Below are 26,354 nucleotides of genomic sequence, written 5' to 3'. Positions count from 1 at the left end.
TGCCAAGTAAATAGTATCATTTTCACTTTTCAGATGACAAAACTAAGAGAAATCTAGTAACTTGCCCAAGGTCCCAAAGCTAGTGACTAGAGAGCTTGGATGCCTCTAGGCCTGATTCAAACACCCTTCTCTTTCTACCGTACCACACTGCAGCAGCTCCTTGAGGGATCCCACAGTCATGGCTCACGGCCCAAGGCCAGTTGACAGAGAGCTTCTAACATGCAGGATAATGAGTAAAACTCTCAATGTTCTTTTTCTAATGAAGGGGGTAGTGTGTACTTATTACCATTTGACTAATGCCCCCTGAAGATTTTCTGGTATTGAATTCTAATTGTAAATTACAACAGCCATATAATGATTAAAAAAGAAAGCCACCAAATTCTTGGAATAGTTCTAGTCTCTAATGAACATGGATAACTAATGTAGGGGTAGATGTTTTGTTTGGAATTGGGCATGAATTCCATGAGAGTAAAATGTAGACAGTCTGTTTCCTTATTAAAAGGAGAGATGGGGGAGATGTCAAGAGATTATGTGACAGAGAGAGAGGAAAAAATACAGAAAGGGTGCTATAGTGAAGGAGGTGAAGGAATTTAACACTCTGTAGACATTTGTGAGTGTCCTTATCACCACACTGTAACATCAAAAAATTCTAAAATCTGCAGGTCCTCGTTCCATGACCCACAGAGGCAAAAAGCAATTCCAGAAATGCAGATCTGGACAAATGCTAGACATTTTATGGTTTATTTTTGTATTCTGTGAATACATTAGAGATTTTTAAAAATTGTTTCTTGATTTCTTTTTCCATCCTATTTTAATGCATTATTGTATCTCTCATTTTCCCCCATACCGCTGAAAATGTATAATCAGGACCAAGGACAGATCCTTCATTGTCTTTGCCCTCCTTGGGTTTCTTCCAGCTGCCTTATTTCTCTTACTACCCTAGTGGGACACTAAAGGCCAGGCCTTTTGTGTTATCTCAGGTTTTTTATAGGAAAGAGGAGGAGATTGATCTCTTTCCGAAGAGAGAGGAGAGAAGAGGCTTTAGTGTGGAGTGAATGAGCTAAAAAGCTCCTTTCTTCCTTCGAGCGCTCTCTTTATTAGAGGAGCCTCACCAGCTAACAGGAATTAGAATCATCACTAATATTATATTGAATAAATGATTGGCTGTTCTACTTTCAAACATCTAATATTTCATAACGTATATGTTCAATAAATACATTTTTATTGTTAATCTGTGTTCATGTTCTTTAACCTTTTGAAATCTTCATTTAGGTGCTGAAAAAGAAAAATAAATGCTTTTGTATTTACAACTTATTCAAAGATCTCATGTTTTAAAAAATATATATATTTTCAACAGTAGGAGCTCCTCACTCAATTAGCCAAATATTAGATTCTTAAAACCACAATAGAAAAGGAGATGGTTTTTCTATTGCCAGAATTCCTGAAATGAATGTAATTTCTTCCTGTGTCTCTCTCTCCTGTGTCTTTCTCCAATCCATGTTCTGGTGCCCATGTTATTAGGACATATAAAAATACCTTAGGCATTTATGAGAAGTGTGTGTCAGTTCTGAGTGCTATATTTTAAGAAAGTTATTGATGTATTGATTTGGATATGGTAAGAGGAAGATGACTACAATGGGGAAGTGCCTAGAAACCATAATCTGTAACTGATGCTTGAAGCAAGTGGTGATGTCAAATCTAGAGAAGAAGAATGCATGAAAGATGTCTTGATTGCTTGCAGGATTGTCATCTAGGAAGTTTTTTCTGTGGATGACAGGCCTGCAGCTAACACCAATCCAAGGACATTACAAGGAAATTCATTCTGAATAAGACGAGGACCCTAACACCAATGAATGGACATTACAAGGGAAAATATATCTGCTTAATAGGTTAAAAAGATTACAATTTGTCATATTTAGCAATGGGATAATCTGAGTCCCATCTATGATGCCAGAACACATTAAGTCAAATGAATGCCCTCAGAAAAGGAACATAAAGGAAGGTCCAAGAGAAAAGACCATTATATCCAAAATAGTTCATGACTGCATAGCCAAATGGAAAGAAAATCTTGTTTAGAAGAAGTACTAAGGTAGACTTTTTTGTCAGAGGGAGAAATTTGTTAGTAGTATCCCAGGTTGTAACTCTGAATGCATTTTCCTGAAGTCACTTGGTTTTATGTAGTGGATCTATAGAACTTTTGCTAATACCAATAATTAAATAGAATTCTGTAGAATGATTGGGGAACCCAGTGCCCATTTATCCATTAATTCAGTAAATATTTACTTATTGAGCACTTGCTATGCCCCAAGTACTGTTCCAGGCTCTAGGGATAAAACAGTGAATGAAAACAAAAAGTCTACTTTTAAAGGAGCTTATATTCTAATGACTGCCTAAATGTTACAAATAAATATATAAAGAATATGGACTTTAGCCAGAAATGATTTTCCCTTTTACATGTATTGATGTCTGTCACATTTACCTTAATTCACTTCCTTAAAAAAATTATCTTTATAAAATATATTTTAATAATCATAACCATCAATTATTTATATAATCTTTGTATAATTGTATAAATTTCAAAAATGAAATGAAAATATTTTTCTTTTTCTGGAAATCTTCCTACTTTTCTCGTAAAATAAAAGATATGGCTCATGTTTCATGTATTACAATATTTGGAACTTTTCTTATGCAGGAACTTGAATCTATAGTTACTATGTAATTCTGTCCAAAATCATTTCTTGGCTTACTTAACTATTATTTATGCTTCTTGGTGCCCACTTGGTTATGAATATAAAATAATTCGGTAAAACATTCAGTTTTCAAAATTTAATGTCACATTGAAAAAACAGATGGTACAGTAGTGTCATGAAGTCATTTTAAATATTAGATAAATATTTAAGATGATTAGATTTATAGACCTCCGTCAAGATATGAGAACACTAAGGCAGAGGGACTTTCTAAAGCTCAGAATGTTGGTCTCCTGGCCCTGAGGCTAGGGGTCTCCTTACCATTTCTCATTGTTTAATTTTCTCTGCCATTTAAATAGGCTGTAGGCTTCACTGAGATTTATTAAGAAGACTGCAAATGGGTCATGCTGCTGTGCCTGAGATGGGTGTCCTTAGGGCACTGCCCGTAACTCTCCTGACCTGTCAAATGCAAGATGTTTGTGCTATTCCAACCAGCTGGCTGAAACTCTCAGTTATGCTATGGTTGAGCTAAATCTTAGCAGGCAGAGGGCTTTCTAGCTTCCAGTATTATAATCTGTATTACTTGAGGACCTTAGTAAGTAGTTGACTTTCTGTGTTTTGTAATGTATTAATAACATTTACACAATAATGGTTTGGGTTTTGGTTTTTGTGAAATTACCACACACCAAGCAGTGTGTTTAATTCTCACAACCCTGAGGAGGATAATCCTATCATCCCCATTTTACTGGGGAAGAAACGAAAGAGGGGATATATATGTTGCTTGAAAGTTATATGGCTAGTTAGCATTAGAGTCAGGAGTGGAATCTAGTTCTTAAATGCCTCCTGACTTAACATTACCTTAATTTGACAGCAAAAGCCACAGACCCAGAGAATTTAAGTGATCTGTCCAGGATTACAAGGCTGGTGTGGGGTGGGGGTGAGTCATACTTTATATCCAACTTTGTGTTGTTTTATAATGTAAGTGTTCTTTGAATGACTCTATCTACCACCCTGAGTTCTTAATCTAACATTTGTCTTACAATGAAAAAGTTTATGTACTTGGAGAAGTAGGTAGTGTTAAAAAAGAATAATACAAGTAGGCATTTTAAACTTTGTTTTGACAAAATTTCCTTGTAATAGCTCTTTGATTTCTATGGTAATGCTGAATGTTAAGCCAACCGTTTTGTACACTTGTCGATAGCAGTGCTTTTTTTCATATTATGAAATCTTTGGGGCTGTCTCGTGTAGACCTGGTATTTTCATCTGCCTATTAAGCTTGTTACGTTGTATTATCCAAGTGAGATTTTTTAAAAGTCCCTGATATTAAATAGTGATTCATTTTTTATCATTAAGGCAGATAAACCAGGGTATTTCTGACAGTGTAGCAGATTTCATTTTGCTGCTTTTTAAAAATTTTGTTCAACTTAACAATAATTTCACTGGAGGAGAAAAACTCAAATTTCGTCTTTGACAACGTAATGATATCAACTTTCCTTCATAGAAATTAAACAGATTGAAAATCTTACCAGTGACTTTCCACGGGTCAGTTATATTTTTAGAAAAATGTCTAAAAGTTTCCAAGGCTTTGTTTTCAAGATAAATCTTCCTGTTCTGAAGCATTTGGTTTTGTGTTTTTGAAGTAGAGTATAAATAAGAGTCCGTTTAATGAAATTCAGTGTTGACTCATCCCTTCTTCTCTCTTCTCTCTCCTCCAGCTCTTTCTCTTTGTTGTCTGGAACTTTGAGCTCTACATGATACCACTGGTTTTGTTGTTACTATTGACATGGAACTACTTCTTGATAATATCAGGGAAAGATAACAGGCAACGTGATACAGTAAGTCTCTACTCTCTTACTTGTATGTGTTTTTGTTTTTATTCTGAGTACCTCTGACAAGATCAACATTGAATTTGGCTTTACAAACCAGGAATTCTGTCTATAAATACTCAAGTTTAGAGGAAAGTTTTATCAGATCAAAACTAACAACTCTTTGGTCCTAACACAATAGAAAGTATTCACTTATTTCTAACATTACTCCTCCTGGTAGAAACTAAAACAGGGAGCAACATCAAAGAATGAGCTATGATTTTTCAATCATAAATGGGTGCTACTTAAAATAATTGCTTTATTCTCCTTTTTTGTTATATCTTAATGAATCCTGATTTAAGATACAATGTCACAAAATTATTACTGATCAAACTAAGTGAATGTATTTTACTTAAGACAGATAGATTCTTTGTGCTCTGTCATTGGAAGAAATGAAGGATTGATGGTTGTTGACCTGGAAACGTATATAAAGTACCTTAGTTCAATGAAGGTTTGCTGGACAACAGTAAATATCCTTCTCTGTGTCAAGGGTGTATTGAGATATCAGCTTAAGGATGAAGAGCTTTCATTTAACCTAGGGAAAGTTATACTAAATCTACCTGTCCTCTTTGGCATTTTTGAAAGCAGACTGTATGAGACAACCTTCTCTTTCTGGAAGAGTTTTAGACTAAGAAGCAGAAGCTGCCCACACTATAATCACCTATGCTCTGCCAAGCTTTGTTCCCCTTGGATTGTCTATCACTATGCCCCTAGCAAGCAAACTTCAAAAAGCTTTCCCACATGTAAATAAATTAGGGGAGTGTCTTCTCCAGATATGACATTTGCAATTTGATAACTCAATAGAGAGCTGTTGAGAAGAATTTGAAGGTTGGCAAACATGAGAATCTACTTGTCCTCAGCAGATTACTATGTTTTTTTTTTTTTTTTGGCCATTAAGGATCTCTATTTGATTTATGATCTGTAGATTATAATAGATCACAAATCGATTTTTTGCCAACTACTGTGCCCATAATGATGCAGAATTATTTGATCATCAGCTTAAAAGTAGTATATAATACTTAATAGTAACCATCATAATGGTTGCATACATACCTTCAATGTAAAAGAACTTCCCTTTTATTAAAACACAAGCAAAATACACTTCAAATGGCAATGTAAGCAAACTATAAAATTCTTCAAAATAATTTCCTTTAGTATGTGACAAAGTTGCCAACAATGCACCATGTTTACTTCTCTATTATATTTCTGTCTCTCTTACTAGATTATAAATGTGAGGAAAGGAACTCTGTTCATCTTTGTATTTGCCACCGTCTGTAGTACCTGCTTTGCAAATTAGACGTGTTCAAAACCTTCTTTGTAATATATATCAAACCAAACATGAGATTGCTAATAGAGATTTTAATGGTTAGGCAGCATCAATAGACAAGACGTTATTAGTATTATTGGCAAGGATTTTATGGATATATATTTAAATTGCACACTAAGAGACAAGCCCTAAATGCTATAAGCATTGGTGTCATGCGGACTAATAGGTACTTTCACCAATTAATTCAGGATGTTTTCTTTAAGAAAATAGGACTCTTTCAGACAATTGCCTTTTTGTCCCATTTACTTCATGGAGATTTTAGAGAGAGAAGAATATCTGCTTTTCATTCAGTTGCCTTGAGACAAATTTGCAAATAAGACTATTTGCAAATAGGAAAAACTGGTAATTTAGTTTTACCTTCTTAATTCTATGAGAGGGCTTATCTTCAATATTTAGTCACTGGTTTTGGTATTCTTAGTGAAAAATTCTGAAACTGTAGACTTTGCTTGTTATCTTCTCCAGAATATACCTGGCTTGGTTGGAAACATCCACTTTTGGAAGAAAAATAATATATAATGTATCCTTTTGTACTTAAAATTCTCCAAGACATTTTATAGTCTATTGAAAAAATGCATATCATATAATTTTTGCAAAATATAGCTTCAGAATAATATTTACCAAATCTTTTCCTTTTAGTACATCTCCTCTAACACGCTCCTCTTTTAGCCATGGACATTTTTCTTCCCCAGCACAACCCACTGTGAAACATTCTATAGTCTAACTCTCATGGAATGCCAACTACACTCCATAACTCCCAGTAATTGCCTTTTATTTGCCCAAAACACACAGATCCACATATTCTGTTCTTTCTAGGCACCACAGCAGCAATCACAACGTTTCATTCAGCTTCTTATTCAATGGCTCAGTTAAGACCTTACGTAACTCTTAAATCCAATTTGTCTAATTATGTGTTTGCTGGCATATCCAGCTGTGCATTTGAACCGGTTGCTCCTTTTGAAAAGAAACCTGGATTATACTTTGCTGGTTACAGAATACATATATATATATGATATATATTATATATTATATATATTTTATATATATATGTGTATGTATGTGGATACACACACACACACATATATACGAATTTAGGGAAAGTGTTTGTAGGGGTTGCCATGCTGTGACGCATTGACTCTCCTGCATAGCGCATAGCACTGGAAGGATGGTATTTTCCCGTAAGTCCATATTGATATCCCAAAGACACCGCAGAATCTTTCAGCATGTGTGAAAACTTTACAGGATCTCCGAGGTGCATTAATCACACCATTGGCTGATTCCAAACTGGGAAACTTTCTGTTTTAGGAAAGAGAGACAGAGAAAGAGAAAGAATTTTCTGCCACCAAAAATCAAACTGAAACAAAACAAAAATCTGTACATTCAGCTGACAAAATTTAATTAGGGTGAAAACTATAAAAGAAAAATCAAAATGACCTTCAGGTCTGTATAGCAAAGAAAGAAAAGGAAACAAAATTTCCGTGACATACGAAGTTGAAGAAGAAAAGAAAAGAAACACTGTGAAAGATGAAAAAATGCATAGATGGGTAAAATTCTGTCTTCAATGTGTTGGCTAATAGTTGAGATTAATACCAAACAGGAAGTGTTTATTTGTGTGTTTATTGTTTAAGGAGAGTCTTTCCTTTCTTGGAGACCTTTAAGATTACAGGCACTGAACCCCCATACCTTTTTCCCCACCATGGTGCCTATTCTAGTTTAATGAGCAAAATCAGATGTAATCCTTGCTGAATAAGTTTTGTAGCATTTAATGAGCTGAACCTGTTAAGGACAGAATAAGTAAAGAGCCATTCCTGAAGTTCAAACTGTAGACTCAGAGGGTGCCCATGTGAAAGAGGCGTGGTTAAAAATAGTATTTCACCTCTGCTGTTTCCTAGTTGGACTTGTTAAAAATAAGCAATCTTAGGCCTGTATATACCTAGACTGGGACCATGACGTTAAAATTTCTAGCATGAGAATTGTTAGGCTTTTCCAGAGAAAACCATTTAAGACATGCTTCATTCAGAAATGTCCCTGGCATGAAAGGGATATAGAGATAGGAATGTCATCCTTCTGTTGGTTTGAGCTGTCACTTCAAAGCCTGGGAAAAATTCTCACCGGCATTGCCTATTAGGCTTGTACCAACTATCCAAATTACAGTTACTGTAGAGAGACATTTTGAAAGTGGAAGAGTAGATGCCAGGAAATGGCTTCTACTTTGATTTAAAAACTACTGAACCATCATTACACCCTGGGCTCTGTGTGAAGTACTTTATATTCACCATGTCATTTGGTCCTCCTGCAAGAGACAGAAGCTGATTGTGTTAGCCCAGTCAATGGGTTGGATCCTCCTAAGTCGAGTGACCTGCCGCCATTCCCACGCCACCCCCCACCCCCAGGTCCCTTCATCAGTTGTAAGCAAAGGAACATGCTCATGTAGACCAGCATGGCTGCAAGAGCTCTTCCTTGAGAAAAGAGAATCAAGTCTCAGAGAATGAAGGAAATAGTTTAGCCAAGCAAACCAGGGGTCTGTTGCACACCCTATAAGTATCGTTTCTACTGCACATACAGGGAAACAGGGCCAGAAAGATTAAATAACTTACCCGAAAACACACAAAGTGTCAGAGCCAGTATTAGAACACAGAGCAGTCTGTCTGAAGTTTATACTCCGAACCACCAGTCAATCACATTTCCTCTTGAGAATATATCCCACCTCTCCCTGGTCACTGTTACAGCAAGTTTCTCCCACGAATTACAGAAAAGCCAGTAGCACTAACTCTACCTTCAAGCTGACACATTAATAGAAAGTATTAATTTTCCTACACCACTCACCCCATGTCTTCCATATCTCTCATTCAGGAAAACAGAAAGTATATTTATCAAGCAATTTCTATGTATCAGGCATCCTGCTAAGCCTTTTAGAGACATCACCTCCTTTTATTCTTTACAATAATTATATCAAGTAAATAATTCTAAATAGTTTTATCCCCATTCTACAAATAAGAAAATTCAGTATCAAGGAGGATAAGTAAGCAACTCCCCAGAGCAAGTGTGATGTGAACCCAACTGTACCCTGTTGTAAAGTCCCAGGCTATATCTATGCTACATGCATAGGCATTCCTTTCCCAAAGGACTGCTTTCTAAGTGTCCAGGGCCTTGCATAGAATCCCACGTGTCTCCAAATTCCTTCCTATAAGGTAACCAGTAACCTTGCATGAATTGGTGCTGGTCATCTGTTCTATCCCAGGTGCCCCGTTAATTTCAGAAGCATTCGTGACCAGGAGGGCTACCTTCCATTCACCAAGGTGAGCATGGGAGGAGTCCATCAAAGCTGACTTCTTCATATTCGTGAATAATTTTTTGTGAATAAATTCAAAAATTTCTTTGACACAAAAAATTCTTCAGTGTTTTTTAATTACACTTTAAAAGAACATTCATTTTTACTGTCATGATATTCCTCCCACACAACAATCTCAGTTATCTAATCAATGGTGGCATTAAAAGACTGAAGAGTGGGGCAGATCAATGAAATCATTCTCTGACTCATGATATGACTGTGACACAAATTGAGACAGAGTCTGCCTTGCTAAAATACTTTAGGAAATACTGAAATGTATAGTTAGCTCCTTCTCATGACAAGGCATTTGTTTCTTCATTTCCCTTTTAGAGTATTACTGAATATTGTCTCCCATTAGGTCTGTTCCAGTGAGACCCAGAGCACTTATCTCTACAAATAAAGCTCCTAAGAGCAGCATTCTTTGCCATAAGTGCTGTTGATTGAACAGTTTGGGATGGTCCACCAAAGAAACATCTGATTGACTTGAGCTCCCATAAATCAAGCACATTTATTATTTTGTCAGCCAGTGTTCTCCATTCCAAAGAAGTCTGTGGTGGAATATGTGGAATACTGAATAAGTCAAGTATTCCTAACAGGATCTAAAGAGGCTGGCCTAAGCCAAGCTGACAGAGGAGAGAACGTCATATGCAAAGCACTCTGAACGTACAGTTAGACTCTCTCTACTTCAGTAAGAGTTTTGTCATTCACTGAAAGCAGCATAGACCACAAGTTTCCTGTGTTTGCATCTCAGTACCAAAAAAGACCACATATTCAGTGCTCTTAGCAGAAGCAACACTGAGTCATACAGCCTGTAAACACATCTAAAAACGGATGATCACTCTTTTCTTCTTCGTGCTTATTTCAACAGCAATTTTCTCAGTTTTTTTCAAAAGGTCATCAGCTTGAAAAAATCTGAGGAGGACCATGAAAAGAACCAGACCTTTAGTTTCCCAACACGATCACTAGGATAAATAAGTAGAATCAACAGCAAATCAGATGTTGGTAGAAAGCTTATCCCCTGTGACCCCTCTCAAAGCTGTTCACCAACTGTTTAGCCTTGTTAGATAATCACTTGCTGTACATAGTGCATCCCATCATGTTAATAACCATCATCATCAGGCTTTGGATTTGCACCAACAAGATTTCCACATTTTCTTCACTCATCCCAAGTCCCCCCACCACTGTCCCCTCCCTCTCAGTAGATGACCAGGCCTTCTACTTTGCAAATTTCCCTCAAATTCCAGCCCTGAGCCCTATGAATTTGTACCCAAGTTAGGGTTGCCAGATTAAGCAAATAAAAACACAGATGCCTAATTCAATGGAAATTTCAGATAACGACAGGAGATACTTACACTTATATGTTTTTATAATATTCTTAATTTATCTGAAATTCCAGTTTAAGTGGATGTTCTATATTCATCTGGCAACTCTATCCCAGTTGTACCTTTTATTCTTACCTCCAGACCTGTAGGAAGGTGACAGTCCTGAAATAAAGGTATTCTCCAACATCTTCAAGCATAGAAGACCCGTCAGGAGCAGGCCCCACCTAAACCATAATTTCAGCTTCATCCCTCCAATATTCCAACAGGATTGTTTATGTGTGTGTTGTTGTTGTTGTTGTTGTTTTGCTTTTGTTTGTTTGTTTGTTTTGGAGTATGCAATGTTTATTGAGCAAAAGGTGGGAGTAGTGGGCTAAGGGTGAGGAAACAGAAATGAACCAGACAATGGCCATACTCTTTTGTTATCACTTTCTTCTGGACAACAATTGCTCGCCACTTGGGAGACCAGGAAAGCAAGCCACTTGCAAAAGCTAGCACAGCACGGCTGGATGGGAAGCACAGGTGGCTCACAGGCCTGTATTCCCTGCTTTAGCTCCTATTCACCCAGTCCACAGGCTCAGGGAAGGCAACCCCTTTGTCTTCATGACACAACTGGAAAAGAGGAAATAGGAGTGATGCTTCTGCCTTTGGACAGATGGAGAAACTCAGGCCCAGAATAAGGCAGTAATATCCACAAAGCCAGTACTCACAGAGCATGTGTGGGAATGGCACAGCATGGGACAGACGTGGTGGCCCGGAGAAGGGCAATGCAGGCAGGGTCTGGAACTTGGCAGAGGCCTGGGAGTCATGTGAGCACTGAGGACAGATGTGCAGCATGGTGGAAGAGCTTGAAATCCTTGCCCAAGGTGCCACACATGAAGAGTTTGAGGTCTGAGTGTGATGCATGGTGTCTATGCAGCTGCAGAGGGCTGGCAAAGACACAGGTGCACTGTGGGTGGCTGTAGCCCCTGCAAGGCTGTACTCTTATGGGGTGCGTCATCCTGGGATGGTCTTCGGGGCTCCTCCACTGGCACAGCAGCCTTGTAGGCAAGCCGGTTGGCGTCAATGAGGAAGTGGCTGTCCAGCCATGAGAGCTATGACCCACCTGAGAAAGGTGCTGGAAGAGGGGCCTTTCACCCTGGGAAAAGAAGAGCTTCAAAGGTAGTGGGTCTGGAGAGAAAGACCAGGGTGGGGTAGCCCCAGCAGACGCAGGAGTATATGGAGCAGAGTATACTTATAGTTTCCCAAATATTCTATATACTCTTTCTATGCCTTCTACTGTTTTCTTTAAAATATACTTACAAATGTAAATGTGTATTTCTTATCACACATATTTTGTTTTTAACACAGTTTAGCTCACCTTTTTTTTTATTCTGCAACATATCTGGAACTATCCTTCATATTCCTGGAAAACAGCCTACCACGAGTTTTAATTTCTATACAATTTTCACTATATGAGTGTGTGTGTGTGTGTGTGTGTGTGTGTATTTTAGAAACAGGGTCTCCCTCTGTCACCCAGGCTGGAGGGCAGTGGTGCCATCATAGCTCACTGCAGCCTCGAACTCCTAGACTCAATCAGTTTTCTCACTTCAGCCTCCTGCCTAGCTGGGACAACAGGTGCGAGCCACTGCACCAGTCTTCTTAATTAAACACTGTTTTTAGAAATGTTTCCTTCAATTTTTTTTTTTTTTTGAAACAGAGTCTCACTCCGTCACCCAGGCTGGAGTGCAGTGGTGTGATCTCGGCTCACTGCAACCCCCACCTCCCAGGTTCAAGCGATTCTCCTGCCTCAGCCTTCCTAGTAGCTGGGATTACAGGCACCTGCCACTGCGCCTGGCAAATTTTTTTTTTTTTTTTTTTTTTGGAGTAGAGACGGGATTTCGCCGTGTTGGCCAGGCTGGTCTGAAATTCCTGACCCCAAGTGATCCTCCTGCCTCGGCCTCCCAAAGTGCTGGGATTACAGGCGTGAGGCACCGTGCCTGGCCTGCTTGAAATATTTTGCCTTCTCAATACTATAAAGAAAATCCTAAAGATATCTTTGGGTCCCTTTCTGGTAATATGCTTTGGAAAGTCCTTGATGAATTTCTGGGTGAGAGTATATGCATTTTGAAGGTTTTTGGTAGTTAATATTAATTTGCCACCCATTAAGCCTTTAACATTTTATACAGCTGTGCCTGCGTAACCACTAATTATCATTATTATTTCTTCTGGAGAGCCATCCCTGACACTCACCCCCTGCTACCAGTCTGACCCTACCAACTCATACTCTAAGAGGTTAAGTGAGCCCACACCTCTGAGTTCCCACGTCTGTCATAAATTTGTTTCATATAGTTGCTGCTTAGGCATCCATTTTAAGGCCTGACATGAGTTATTTGAAACCTAGCAGTACCCGTCCCCTTTGGCTAGTTAAAGCTTACCCTCTCTGGGTGGTTGTTTATGCTGTAGCCCACTTGCTTCTCATCCCATTAACCCAACACACCCCACAGCTGCTGACCATGATGAAGCCTAATGGTTAGCACTGGAGCCAAGTCAGCATTTCCCCTCGTGCTCTCTTTAAACCAGCCACGGGATAACATCTATAGACCTTAATAAAGGCATAGTCTGATGGGTCCTCTTTTTCTCTTGCGTGCCCTACCCACTGGTTGAGCTCCCTGTGGCCTCCAGCCTTCCCTCGGCCTCCGATTGGCATCCCTAACCTCTCTGGGACTAGTAAGTACTAAATTTCTTATTTTATGCACTTTGGGTTCACCTCCTCAGTGTGTCTCGTCTGACTGACACACCTGAGTCTTACTTTCCTCTCAGCAGAGCACTCCTAGAAAGTGCTATCTTGGCTCATGGTCACTCTCAAGAGACAGACCTCACGACCAAATTAGAAATCATAACAATAAAAATCACAACACTCTCAGTATATTATTATAACTGGCTCACTGTGGGTCCTCCTCAGATTGTTCTAATTGAATCTTCCGTTTGTGTGTCTAATCTCAACACAGCAAAATGGCTCGGACCATTTTGCTCTGAGTTACTCAAAAAATGTTTGAATGAAAATATTTTAGTCTGATTTTTCCTTCCAGATAAAAAATTATCTAATTTTTATGCAAAATTACTTTCATTCAACAAATATTATTGAACATTTATAGGCACTAACAGTACAAACTGTGGTTCAAAGATGATGAAGACACACACCTTGCCCAGGACAGTTTGTGGTCTAGTGAGAGAAAACAAACAACTGAATAGAATACATGAATATAATAGGTGCAGTGATAGAGGTCTGTATATAGCATGCAGAATGTTTAGTCAAAAGACATTTAGATAGTCCCGGATATATGTGTGTGAGTGCTGCATATATAATGAAACGGGGTTAAATATCTACCTGTGGCCACGGTTTGTTCTTCATGCCTCAGTCTGTTGCTTTCACTTAGTAACTCCATGTTTGGTTTTAATACTTTTTGAGTTTATTGGCTATCCTTTTACTCAATTCTCAAACTGCAGTCAAACCTAAAATTGAAAAGATAAAATGGTAGAATGGTGGAAGATAAGTATTACCAGTACGTGACATGTCAGTTCAAATAGAGAAAGATGTAAAGGAAACACTTCTATTTTTTAAAGTTAATTTACTAAAGATTCTCCTCACTGGAATGCACACTTCTTGCTTTAGATCTATTAGGACTCAGAAGACAGACTTGCAGTTTAAAGTTAGTGGTAGTTGCCCTAGAGGTTGTTTCCAGTTACTGTCATATTTTAGCCTCCACCATCTTCCTGAATTCTTCCCACCTTGCTCAGTTCTCCAGAGATGCATATAAGAATATAATGAGGCAAAGAGGTACTCTTAGTTCTTATAGAGGATTTCTTCCCCAACTCCTTTTCTACCAAATGAATTGTTTTTGGCAACTGTGAAGGAAATCTGAAATTCTTGCTCCCATAAATGGTTGATTTTCACGTATTTGAGCTGCACTTGAACCCTGGAGCCCCAGAGAGTCACTGAAAAACCAGCTTCCTAAACCCCTCAAATTCCAAAGAATTCACCATCTTGATGGTTCTCCAAAGTGGCCACCCATATGTCTGCCAAAGGGTCTTATCATTTCTGTTCTTCCAAATATCTGCCCCCAGGACTTTGTCATTTCCGTAATTGAGATGTAAGACTGGGGAGGATAAAAGGATACCCACAATTCTGGTTTGGGAGTGGATGTGTTATCCTACGAATTTCTTGATTGTTCTTTCTAAATGACTTTGCACTCTCCTCTTGGCAGAGAGCCAAACTATTCTAAACATGGGGAGGGAGGGAGGAAAAGGGGCCAACAGAGGCACCTTCTGCCTGACTCATGACCTTAGAACTAGTTTGCATTTCTAGTCTTGATCATTGTTCTCTGTGTGGTGGTGGTGGGGAAAGGATGGTGCTGGCAGGGTTTCATATATTTGTAGAGAATTATTGTCCTTGGTTCAGAAAGGTGACAAGAAATTATAAGACCCCAATTAACAAACTAAAAGTGGAAACCAAATGATATGTCTTTATCTGCTTGTGGAAAGTGTTTATAAATCAGAAGTATTAGGAGTCCAATAACGCTGAGAGTTTTGTGTTCATTTTTTAAAGTATTGTATGAGATACCTTTGTCGGGAGCATACAACTTTAAGGCCTTTCTACCCTTGTGTACATAGAACTGAAACAGTATGTTTCAGTGACCAAACTTAAAATATACCTTCAACGACATTTTTTGTCATTTGTTACTTACTGAATTTACTTCATTATACAAAAACAGGAAACTAGTATACACTCAGTTCTTTAAAAACTAACTGAATGTTCTGGTAGCCTTGCTTAAACAAGAGAAAGTCAGTTTACCTAAATAAGTTTTCAAATGGGTTATACTCCCACAGGCAACAGCAAAAACACCTTTAAGATAAGTGTTACCGCTATGTCTTTCCAGTGGCTTGAGGTTAAAAGCCCAAACTTTGAAATTTGGAAGATCTGGGATTAAATTCCAAACCTTCTACTTGTTAGCTATACAAGTTTATTCATTCTGCTATGCCTTAATTTCCTCACCAATAAAATGGGGACAATAGGTACCTTGCTGGAGTCTTCTAAGAATTTAAGAGACAATTAACATGTTAAGCATAGAGTAAGTGCCTGGCTAACACGGTGAAACCCCGTCTCTATTAAAATACAAAAAATTAGCCGGGCGTGATGGCAAGCGCCTGTAGTCCCAGCTACTCGGGAGGCTGAGGCAGGAGAATGGCGTGAACCCGGGAGGCGGAGCTTGCAGTGAGCCGAGATCGTGCCACCGCACTCCAGCCTGGGCGACAGAGCGAGACTCCGTCTCAAAAAAAGAAAAAAAAAAAAAAGTAAGTGCTTAATAGATGACGCCTGGGAACTTTGCCATGTGCAAAACAGCAAGCAAGTGGGGGCTTAGACATTATATGTCACTATTTCTCTTGAAGGGTTCCCTTGTAAGTCCTGTGGAAGAGAATGGTTTTTCATGGCCATGAGTCATTTTTCTTGGTTTTAAGCCTGTAGGCAAAGATAATAGCATTGCCACAGTAAGATTTCCTGTATCCATAGTCCCCTTGCAATGTATACGGAAGTCCCACAAAAATAAAAAGTGTATTTTTATCAATAAAAGCATACGAAGAAATGTGAGCAAAGCAATCTTCAACAATTTAAAGCACCTTAGTCACTGAATTTTACAGGAATACCATAAGCATTTGCCATTTTACAGGTCATATCCATAGATATTTGAAAAAAACATTTTTCTTGATTATTGTAATACAAATCTCCACTGTGCACAGTGCATGAAGACAAAGGCAGGCAGTACCATGAGCAAAGAACAGGGCGTTTCACTGAAATCATCATTGAGTCCAAAAGCAAAATCCTCCTTTCTAACAGCTTGCTCAGGATGTTGGGTAAGAGGAGGAGAAAGGTAAACCTACACCAGCATACCAGGCCTGGAGATGGAGACTAATGCTAATAAATCAGAATGGAACATGAAAATGTCAACTTAATCAAGCATTTAAATTTTATTAATCAAGCCTAATTTTTATGAGTGCAAATAATCACTGAAGCTGGACAAATTTGTTCTCGATTGCATCAGAAACATAATTTTAATATTTAATGGACTGATGAATTTAAATGGAGAATTATCTTTATGAAACATGCTCTTCATAATTTGCCATTAAATGAGAAATAAAAAAAACAACATAAATCTTACATAAAGGTTATTTAACTAAATGTTGGTACTATAAGTATTATAAATGCATTATACACTAATTTAGCAATCACACAGTACACTACATAAAGCAGAAATGATAAGCAGACCAGGCAGGCTTTTCCTGGGATATAGAGCTCTGTGTTATATTGTGGGAAGCTCATGATATAACGGTTTGGAGGTTTTGTGTGAAGTTTCATGAACATTCTTTTCATTCAGGCTTTTATGCTACAATTCACCATTCACCACAGACATTCTTTTCAGTCCAAATGTAGGTCTAAACCCACTAGGACTTTCTTTTGTGAGGTGATTATTCTTTATATAAAAAAGATAAAAAATATCATTATTTATAGAAAAGGATATAAGAAAAGAACTGAAGTTTTCTGACTATATGATTTTTTGACATACAAAACATGCTCCATTTTTAAAGTTAAATTTTCTGACATAATGTCCTCAGGCCTCAAAATACTCTAGATGGAAAAGAAAAGAAAAAGAAAACTCAAATTAGTGTCAGAATATTCTTTGCAAATGTACACCCATTCCACTCACCCTCTTTATGACCCACAACAGATTGCTTAAAATAGAGAGTTGCTGTAAATTGAAGTGAATCAAACCTAACAGATCAATATGGTCCAAAAGTTTGCTGACATTAATCTCCAAGATAAATTTTTTGTTGTTGTTGTTTTCAAAGTATACTCTTTAAAGATCCCTAATGTTCCCAAAGTGTAGTATTTTCAATACTATTCCATATCTGGAATCGTATATGGAAATATATTCCAATATTTCCATAGTATTTTGCATTCTTGTGCTAAACTGTGCATTTACCTGAAAAATAACTTGCCTATTGCAGCTCCCAAAATTATTGATGGGGTTGGAACAAAGGATATTTGGAAGATTGCAGGACATGCTACTGTTTATGTCACAGCACCTCCCTTTTCTTGCTTTACAGAAAATTTTTTAAATAATGTGGACCTTTTATTAGACACTTAAAAAATTTCTGAGATTATTTTCAGAGTTTGCAACATTTAAAATTGTGCCTTTTTGTTACAAAGTTGAGGTTCTGGAATGGAAAATTGGCTCTAAATATAGAGGCTTAAGTACATAATTTTCTTTTTTATTTGTACTCTGTTTATTATTAATGTATAAAAATATTTTCAAAACATTAAATTTTATAAAGTAGATTTGTGGTGAGTACAGTTAGCTTTTAATTTTACTTGCAAAGCACATTAAACAACTCAATTTTTTGGCCTTTGGTGTATACTTTTTTCCCTTGACAAATAATATAGTTTCATAAAAGCATTATTATTTAAAAAGCACATTCCAGGTTAATAGTTGACTTGTTTTAACCTACTCAGTTGAATTAATATGCAATATCCTAAAGACACCAAGATTAGAATTTTCCTGCAAGCAAAAAACCCAATACATTGTAAAGCCTTTAGATGGAGACAGAGTTCAAATAAACTCTAGAATTCTGTTCACAGTGCTTTGTGTAAGAATAAGAATGAACACTTAAGAATATTGAAAAGGAAATACGAAAAGGAATTTAAGAGGCTTATACTGATTATAGAATTTGTTATTGTTTTGCCTTTCTTAATGGAAGAGTTTTTCTGCATATTAAGCTGACACTTGAGAAAATAAAAGGTAACATACTTTTGGTCAGTAAAGTAAATTTACTGTCTTTGCACCTTATAGCAAACCAGATTATACAGCAAATACTGCTGTTGATGATGCAGAAGCCATGCTGTACGTAATCAGTGGCATGCATCAAAAGTCATCTGATAGCCACATTAAAGCCACATTTATTATTAAGAATCAGACTAAATTACAACGTGGCACTTCCCAGAATGAGCCAAGGAAATGCATTTTGCGAGAAGAATAATTGTATTTGAGTGTCTCTGTAAAAATCAGGAAGTCTTTTAGCAGTAAGTACTAATGCTTTTTTTTTTTTTTTTTTTTGTCTGCCTTCTTTTGTATTGCAATATATTCGGCCTCCCTGGCAAGCCTATCACACTAATTATTATTACATCTAGTGGTTCAGTTATCTTGATGACTACTGTAGCTGAAATACTCCAAGGTCAAATCCTTAATAGCGTGAATCAAACTAAGCAGCCATCATATATGCAGTTGCTTTCGAGATGTACTGGATGAAACAGTATATCCCAGACTTGATTGAGTCTTATTATTCTTACAAACATGGAGTGAATTATGTATACAATTAATTATACCAGTTTGCAAAAGTTTCTTCTCAAAAATCTTGTGAGAAGTAGGTGTCCTGTCGTAAAAATGTCTGCAATAGCACACCTATAAAGATCTTACCACAAAAGTCTTCAGCCTGACCTTCGGTACTTTCAAGTGATTTGAAATCATTTGAGTGATTATATGCATCTTCTCCATCAATAGACATTCCATCATTTCATATCATACTTACACATATAATAAACCAATTGGCACACAAATGCATGTTCTGCTTGGTTTATGCACAAACACAGTGATATAAATGAACTCCAGACGGTGTTGAAGAATACTACTCTCCCCAAATTCTTCTTTATCTCTAGGGTAGAAATAGGCATTTAGTTTGTAATGTATCCAAATATAAGCATCTGTACAAGTTTGGATGATCTATAAATATGAAACTAAATATGAAACTTCTTTCTTTTGTGTCCGTTTTCTTTAATATTTTAACATGGTTGCACATCTGGACAGCAGTGATTTCTTCTTTAAATGTGTAAACGTGTTGCATTTTTATAGACTATATTTGAGTAAAGCAATTTGAGTTGTGCAACTATTCATTTTGAACATAGCAAAACATCCATTCAATTCCAAGGAAAAGAAGTAAACACACGAAAGAAACTGGTTTGTATCAGCACTGGCTTTTGAAAGGTTTGGTTGCAGAGTACTCAATCCTTCCAAGGTTAACATAACCAAGATTTTTTTTGGTTCCTTTTTGTTCGAAGGGATTTAAATAAGTGGAAGAATTTACTCATGGAAAAATTATAATATGAAGTGTTTTAAAAATAATTCATGGGCCTTTTAAGCCCCTCTTGTCATATTAAACATACACCTTAAATTGGTGTTGAAAAGCAATAATTAGTATCCACTATCCCATAATGATTTTAATAATGAAGTTTACCTGAACCCACTTTTCCTCCTCCTTTCATCATTGGTTTTCTTGTTACTGCATCCTTCTGGTCACCTCCCTTCTACATTTTTGTTCTGGTAGAATAATACCAAACATGTCACGTTTTTATTCAGATTATCGACATCACTATTAACATTTCCAGTCAAATAACATTTTCCTTGCAAATCAAGAAGTGTTGTGTTGGATTACAATTAGAAGTCTTGTAACAGTACGAGAGCTCCTCTAAAACCACATAAAATATATGGTCTATAGATACAATTTTGTTTAATTTTGGAAATGTATTTTTTAAATGTATAGCCACATATTTTATGTTAATGACAAATGTTCAGCAAATATTGAATATAGAGGAAGAAATATGCTTTTTAAAATAATGTTATCTACTTACTCTGTGGCTGCAATGTAGCTGGCATGCTGCATTTGGGGCTGTCTATGTGTGTTTTTTTAAATGTCATCTTTATTAGTATTACATTCAAGGAATAGTACCAAGAATCAGTTTCTTTCAAGACCTTCCTCGAGTGTGTGGCATATAAGTCTGTGACGAGCGACGTTACAGAAGGTCATGTCACTTTTAACTGCTTGCATTACATCTTTCTGATTTCCCTAGTGCCCTTCCTTTGTTTGATTAATACTACTTGCTTTCAAGCAAGGTATCAGAAAGCATAATTTGGAAAGAGAATTCTAGAGCCCATCTGCGATAGTCCCCCTTAAGAAAAAAGAGAAAAAAACGAACTTCGTAAATGTATCTTTTCTACTACATGATTTTTCGTCACTCTTCATTTTTTCCGCTTCAAGGAAATCCTACGTATAGTATATGTTGTTAATTAAATTATTGCCGACAAGAGTTTGGGCAACTGGACTTTGTATACTTGAAAACAAAACGATGTAGTGCTTATTTGGTTTTATTTGAAGAGGAAAGAGCTAGAATTTGATACCAGGACTCCTTTCTTTTGTTTTCCTTAGTTAAGTGTTAAACTCCAGCACTCTCATCCTAAATAGCGGTGTTATTTGATTTCTCTGGGAAGGGTTGCAATTTTGTGCAGTCATTAAATGCACTTCAGTGATATATACAGTTTGTTTTTAAAAGCTCAGTTTGCAGTTTCGATGTTCATTGCATTTGGCTAGAGCTCATGTCTTAAAGCACAGCTCAGCTTCTGAGACACTCTTGTCCTCAAAGCCATCCATTTCACTGGACCATTAAAGCCTGAAAATTAGTTGTGAAAGCATCATCATTTTAATTTGGAATCTTTATCCACACTTCTACCTGTACCCCTCTATGTGTTTCTTATGGTCAGTGAAAACATGAATCAGAATTTTGTGTGTCATTAAGAGCACAGAATATTTTGTCCAGGAAAAAATGTATTATTTAATTTCCAAAAATTAATGTTTAAAATAGTAACTTGATATTTTATTTTTATTAATAGCTAACATTTTTGAGTACTTCCTTTGATACAGGAACTGTATTAAGCACTTTTATGCATTATCTCGTTGGATCCTTAACACTGTGAGATAGGTGCTATTATCATCTCCATTTTCTAAGGCACCTTCAGCTTCACCTGAGCAAAATGTAATAGTGGGATATGTTTTGAAGCAGCTTAAAGGCATCAATAGGAAACCATCTGTATTATAAATCCTCACTTGTAGATGTTTATGATGTAACTTTAAAAAGGCACTGGAGGAGGGGAAAGGCCCTCACTAGAGTGCTAAAACACAGCAAAAAGGCCTCTCACTAACACAACGCTTTTCTGCCAAATGTAAAAGCAAATGGTTGTATTGGGTGGTTCTGGCTGCACATTTGTGGAGCAATTGTGCGTAGCCAATTACCCACTTGTGCAGGGTAAGAACAGTTTGGGTTTTGCAAATGAAGAGCCTGATTCTGTAGACCTCTTTGAGTCATACTTGAACATAAGATCCACAGCTGATCTGTAAAATGTGTAAATTAAGCTACTGGCTTGTTTATGGCTTAATCTTATTTTGAATTTTTGAAAATTAATTTGAAGATAGTAGAGATTCTCCAACCTTAATGGTTAAATATTCATGGGTTCTATTCCCAGGCAAATGTTTGAAAGCATTTTGAATATTTGCTTTTATAAATCTGCATCATTGATTAGGTATAAGGCCTTCCAGGTGAACTAAGTCAGTTCTGTGAGATACATTATAGACACTTTACCCAAAAGTGTGTTAAATGATATGAAGGATAGATGATGCATTCACCTGTTCACTCAATCAACAAATATTTCTTGAACACCTATTATGTACCTGACAATCTGCTAGGCACAGCCCACCACCATTCTGCCTTCATGGCACCTGAAATGTGATAGTAAGTACTGCAGAAAGGAGGCATATTATACATTCTTAATTATAAGTAGCTATAATAATTAGTTTATTCACAGGATTAAAAGTATAGTATTCATCTCATTTTCCTTGATTTTTGATAAGAATCTGCATGGGTAATTTCAGCAAAAAAAATACTTCATTTAAATCTAAAAGATAATTTTATTACAAGTACAAAATAACCATCATTTCAGAAAATCTTACAAGTGTTAGGTGAATTCTTCTGATGCAACACAATGTACCAATGTAGCTTCTTTTCCATCTTGAACCTCCCTCGCAAATAGCCCAACTGGGAATAGCCTGGCATATATCACTTCAACTATATATTGTCACTATTGTCTTTGTATTTGTGATGTGAATACTTTAAATATGAGGAAATGAAAGGTTAACATGAAAGCTTATCTGATCAACCCTGTTTAAATTTTACTGGATTATAAGCCATTTCAGGGCTGATAGGAGTAAAGCAGGAAGTATTTGTGTGTTATCTGTGTATTCCCACATTACCTAGCACTATGTGCCTTGGACAAAGGGGTTTATAATAATTGCTATGGAGTAGCTGAATATAGTTAGAGACTGTCAAGAGTCCATCTTTCTTGTTGAAGCTTCATTGCTTTATATGTCTCCCAAGTAAGTGTGAGCTCTCATCAGATATGCAAAACTGCATATTGCACTACTGTGATTCTTTTGAAAGCTGAATGTCCAAATGAAAGACCTCAAAATTCTACCATTTAACAGAAGATTTAAAGCATGACATTAAATTAGGAACAGTCTCACAGGTTGTCAGATGCTTTCATTATATATTGGTTCATGAGACCTGGAGGTTTGTGTTTGGGTTATGCTTTTAAATCAGTTAATGCTTTTAGAATATTTGAGAAAAATTATTAGGAATAACAGAGTTCTGATATGTTATCTCAGTTTATGTAATTCTTTTCATAATACAGTGTTGGTTATTAAAGTGTTCACCCGTAGAATATTCCTATTTGTATCAAAAAACAAAACAAACAAAAACAGGAAAGGAGGGCTAGGTGTCTCTGTCCTCTAATTTGAGCTTTGGGAGAAAAGTTTTAAAATATTTGATAACCATGATTCTGTTGAGTCTATTCAGAGATACAGGATCAGAAAAAAAAAAAAAACACAGGAATTTAAAAACCGTATCAAATGTCATAAACACAGTAAGTTGGGTCTTACTTGAATAACAACACTTCTCCCAAAGTTTTTTAAACTAGGTTTCCGTGGCGTGCATATGTGTATGTTTGTGAAATGTGGAAAACCATTTTTAAAAGCCTGAAATGGAATGAAGTCCCATTCTGAATGCCTATGGTTATGTGTTGATCAAGGCAAAGGGAAGTTATTTGGGAAATCCAAAATGACTATTCCATTCTGCTGAGGTAGGCTAACTAGCCATTAAAAAATACATATATGCATATCCAACCATGTGGGTTATACGCACACTATACACATGTAATTATATATTATTTTAAGTTTCATTTTATTATACTATGCATTCTCATGATATTCTTGTGTAAAATCACAGAGAATTAAAACGAGAGTTTTGGGTAATCCACAAAATCAAAAAGAGAGAGGCAAGACTTGACATTTATACATAAGAATTAAAATTTGGGCCATAAAATATGTTGTTAGTTTTATGCCATAGACCACCAGCATGAATCAATTAACAGACATGGTTTTTTAATCTTAGCGTTTGGTGAAAAGTAAATTAGAAATAGCAGGGCTGTTTCATGCCTAGTTATCTAGTTCTAAATTTACAGTGCCTGATTAATACAGACAGCAGAATCGGTAGAAGGGAAATTTCCTGATTTAAAGCATCCCCCAAATTAATGTTGGTTTACCTTATGCATATTTCAAATTCTTTAGGTTGTCACAAAACATTTCACATAAATCCAGTTCCCCTAATTGGGATTTGGTTCCCTGGTTTTAATCAATTAAAGGCAGAACATTTTCCTAATCACTATCTCTAAATCAAATATTCCTTCTCAGTGTGCCTGTTTCAAATGTTAATAAAGTTTTCATTTCCAAAAGGTTCAAAATGACAGAACAAAATTCTCTCCTTTAAGAGCACAAAAAACGACTTCTGTTTCTGTCTGCAGGTAGTGGAGGACATGCTAGAGGACGAGGAAGAAGAAGATGACAAAGATGACAAGGTAATTATCTTTCCCAGCACTTGGGTACCTGGGGATGGGGAAATGTAGACATGACACTGTTTTCACAGACAGTTAAAAAAGGAGTTGAAGTGTTTGAGTCCAGAAAATTGGACAGTGCTGTTTATCATCCTAACAATGCCACTGCATGTTGCAAAGAGGGAGAGAAGGCTATAAATCCTCTTTGCTTTTGTCCAGAGCTGGGTCAAATATTTTTCTGCCAGGAACAAAAAAAAAAAATAATTCAGCTTGTCTGGAACTTGATAGCTCTCGTGAAGATAACAGCAGTGACGACTGTTGTTGAAGGGCAAAAATTTGTCCTATCTTGAGTATTACAGATCGGGCCATGCTTTGGGGGAAAAGAGAGTGAAAAAATAGCCTGCATGAGTTGAACATGGATATTGTCATCTGTAATTTTCAAACAATTGCTCAGCAAAAGGACATGAATGTGCCGAGTGCTCCAGAGAACATTTAAATAACCCCAGTGCTCACCGCCGTTGCCGAGGTTTGGAATGGCCACGTGGTTTCTCCATTAGGAAAGCCCATTCAGAGAGGCTTATATTTGATCGCTGGTTGATTTGGGGAGGGTGACCACAGTAAATAACAGCAGTTTCTGGGACGGCTTGGATTGGTTGTCCCCTAGGGAGGGGGGACAACTGGAGGCAGGAATTAGAATGATCTTGCACCACTGCAGCAGTGGCTGGGGTTGGAACTACTGCTTTCTATGGCAAGGAGGATAGTGATGCTGTTACATTGTCATCTCTGGGCATTTCCAGACCTAAAATCTAAAAAGTCCTAGGGTGAGATTGGGAGGCAGAGGAGAGAAAATCGTTAGTTATTTCCACATTGTTTGGCATGTAAAACCAGATTTTTTACGTTCACCAGAATCTGACTTGTATTGTAGTAAAGCAGTGAATTTTTTTTTTAAGAAAGGAGGAAAACAGTATATTTTAATTTATGCCCTTGACCTTTGAGTCCAGTAAAGATGTACAGTTATATCCCAGTGTAAGAATTTGTGTGCCACCAAAGGCCGTGTCTCCAAAAAAAAAAAAATAATTTGTGTGTTGGAAGCATGCACGAGAAATGTCAAAAAATTCAGTGATTAGTTAACTCTCCACATGATTTTTTTCCTAATATTCAATGCTTGAAGGAAAACAGAAACACGCACACACACGCACACACACACGCACACACTTTCTCCCTTCTAACGCTATTTCAAACATCTTTAAATCGACAGAGCTTTTATGTGAAATTTTTCTTCTGTATATCATTTAGTCATTAGCAACATCATCAAACATAAACTAACAAAATCTCCTTCCTGCAAAAACACATATGTGCTTGTTTTTAATGTTAAATAACATGAGCATACACTTCTGGCAATAAATGATATGATTTATTGCTAAGGTCAGTTGTAGAGCTGTAGAGAGCTTGTATTTTAACTCAGTATGCCAGCTCTGAATCATCATTTCTCTGCTGATAAACACTGAGCTGCCATCCATTTATGGCCATTTTCTCTTGCTTGTTGCTGCTTTATTATTAAAGCTACCATAAAGATCCATCCCAGCAGCAGGCGTTTCCCCAGAAATGTTAATAAATGGAAAACCCTTAGTGAAGTCTAGTACTTAATGTCCCTGCTTGAAGTCAACCTATGTTTTTAGTCAGTTTGTTGATATTCTGTACTTCTAATCTCTCCCCTTTTTATGGCCATTTTTAATGGAGAGGATGTTAGATATGAGAAATAGACACACCTGGTTAACCAGCTCACCAAAACATAGATGTCAAGTGGAACATGCCCGGGGGAAACAACACCAAAGCTCTGGAGTAACATCTATTGTAATCTAGTGTTTGGTAGTCTGAAATTGACACCCTGCTTCTAACACATTTTCAGATCTAGTTACCAAAGTTGATTGAAAGTGAGTGCTTAAATTGCAGTGTGAATTCAACTGTATTCTTCTGTACAGGATGCCGACAAGCAGTGTGTTTTCCATGTGAAAGGACTGTGAGC

The 26,354-nt window shown here is 36.9% G+C and overlaps 1 protein-coding gene across 19 annotated transcripts in view; it reads left to right on the top strand.

Annotated features, from left to right (window-relative positions):
- The window catches only part of MCTP1 (multiple C2 and transmembrane domain containing 1), a 598,469-nt gene that overhangs the window by 499,203 nt on the left and 72,912 nt on the right, over positions 1 to 26,354 (top strand). For 13 of the 19 annotated variants that reach the window (XM_063612299.1, XM_055233347.2, XM_063612297.1 and 10 more), the window contains 2 exons: positions 4,403 to 4,522; positions 24,299 to 24,352. In XM_063612299.1, the coding sequence (XP_063468369.1) occupies positions 4,403 to 4,522; positions 24,299 to 24,352 (174 nt within the window). The remainder of the gene's footprint in view (positions 1 to 4,402; positions 4,523 to 24,298; positions 24,353 to 26,354) is intronic. The other 6 variants (XM_063612310.1, XM_063612301.1, XM_063612307.1 and 3 more) reach the window with 1 other exon arrangement.

The sequence above is a fragment of the Symphalangus syndactylus genome, chromosome 11 (assembly GCF_028878055.3).
Source record: "Symphalangus syndactylus isolate Jambi chromosome 11, NHGRI_mSymSyn1-v2.1_pri, whole genome shotgun sequence".
Taxonomy (NCBI): Eukaryota; Metazoa; Chordata; class Mammalia; order Primates; family Hylobatidae; genus Symphalangus; species Symphalangus syndactylus.
Note: the sequence above shows the minus strand (reverse complement) of the source record. Positions and strands in the feature narration are given on the sequence as shown.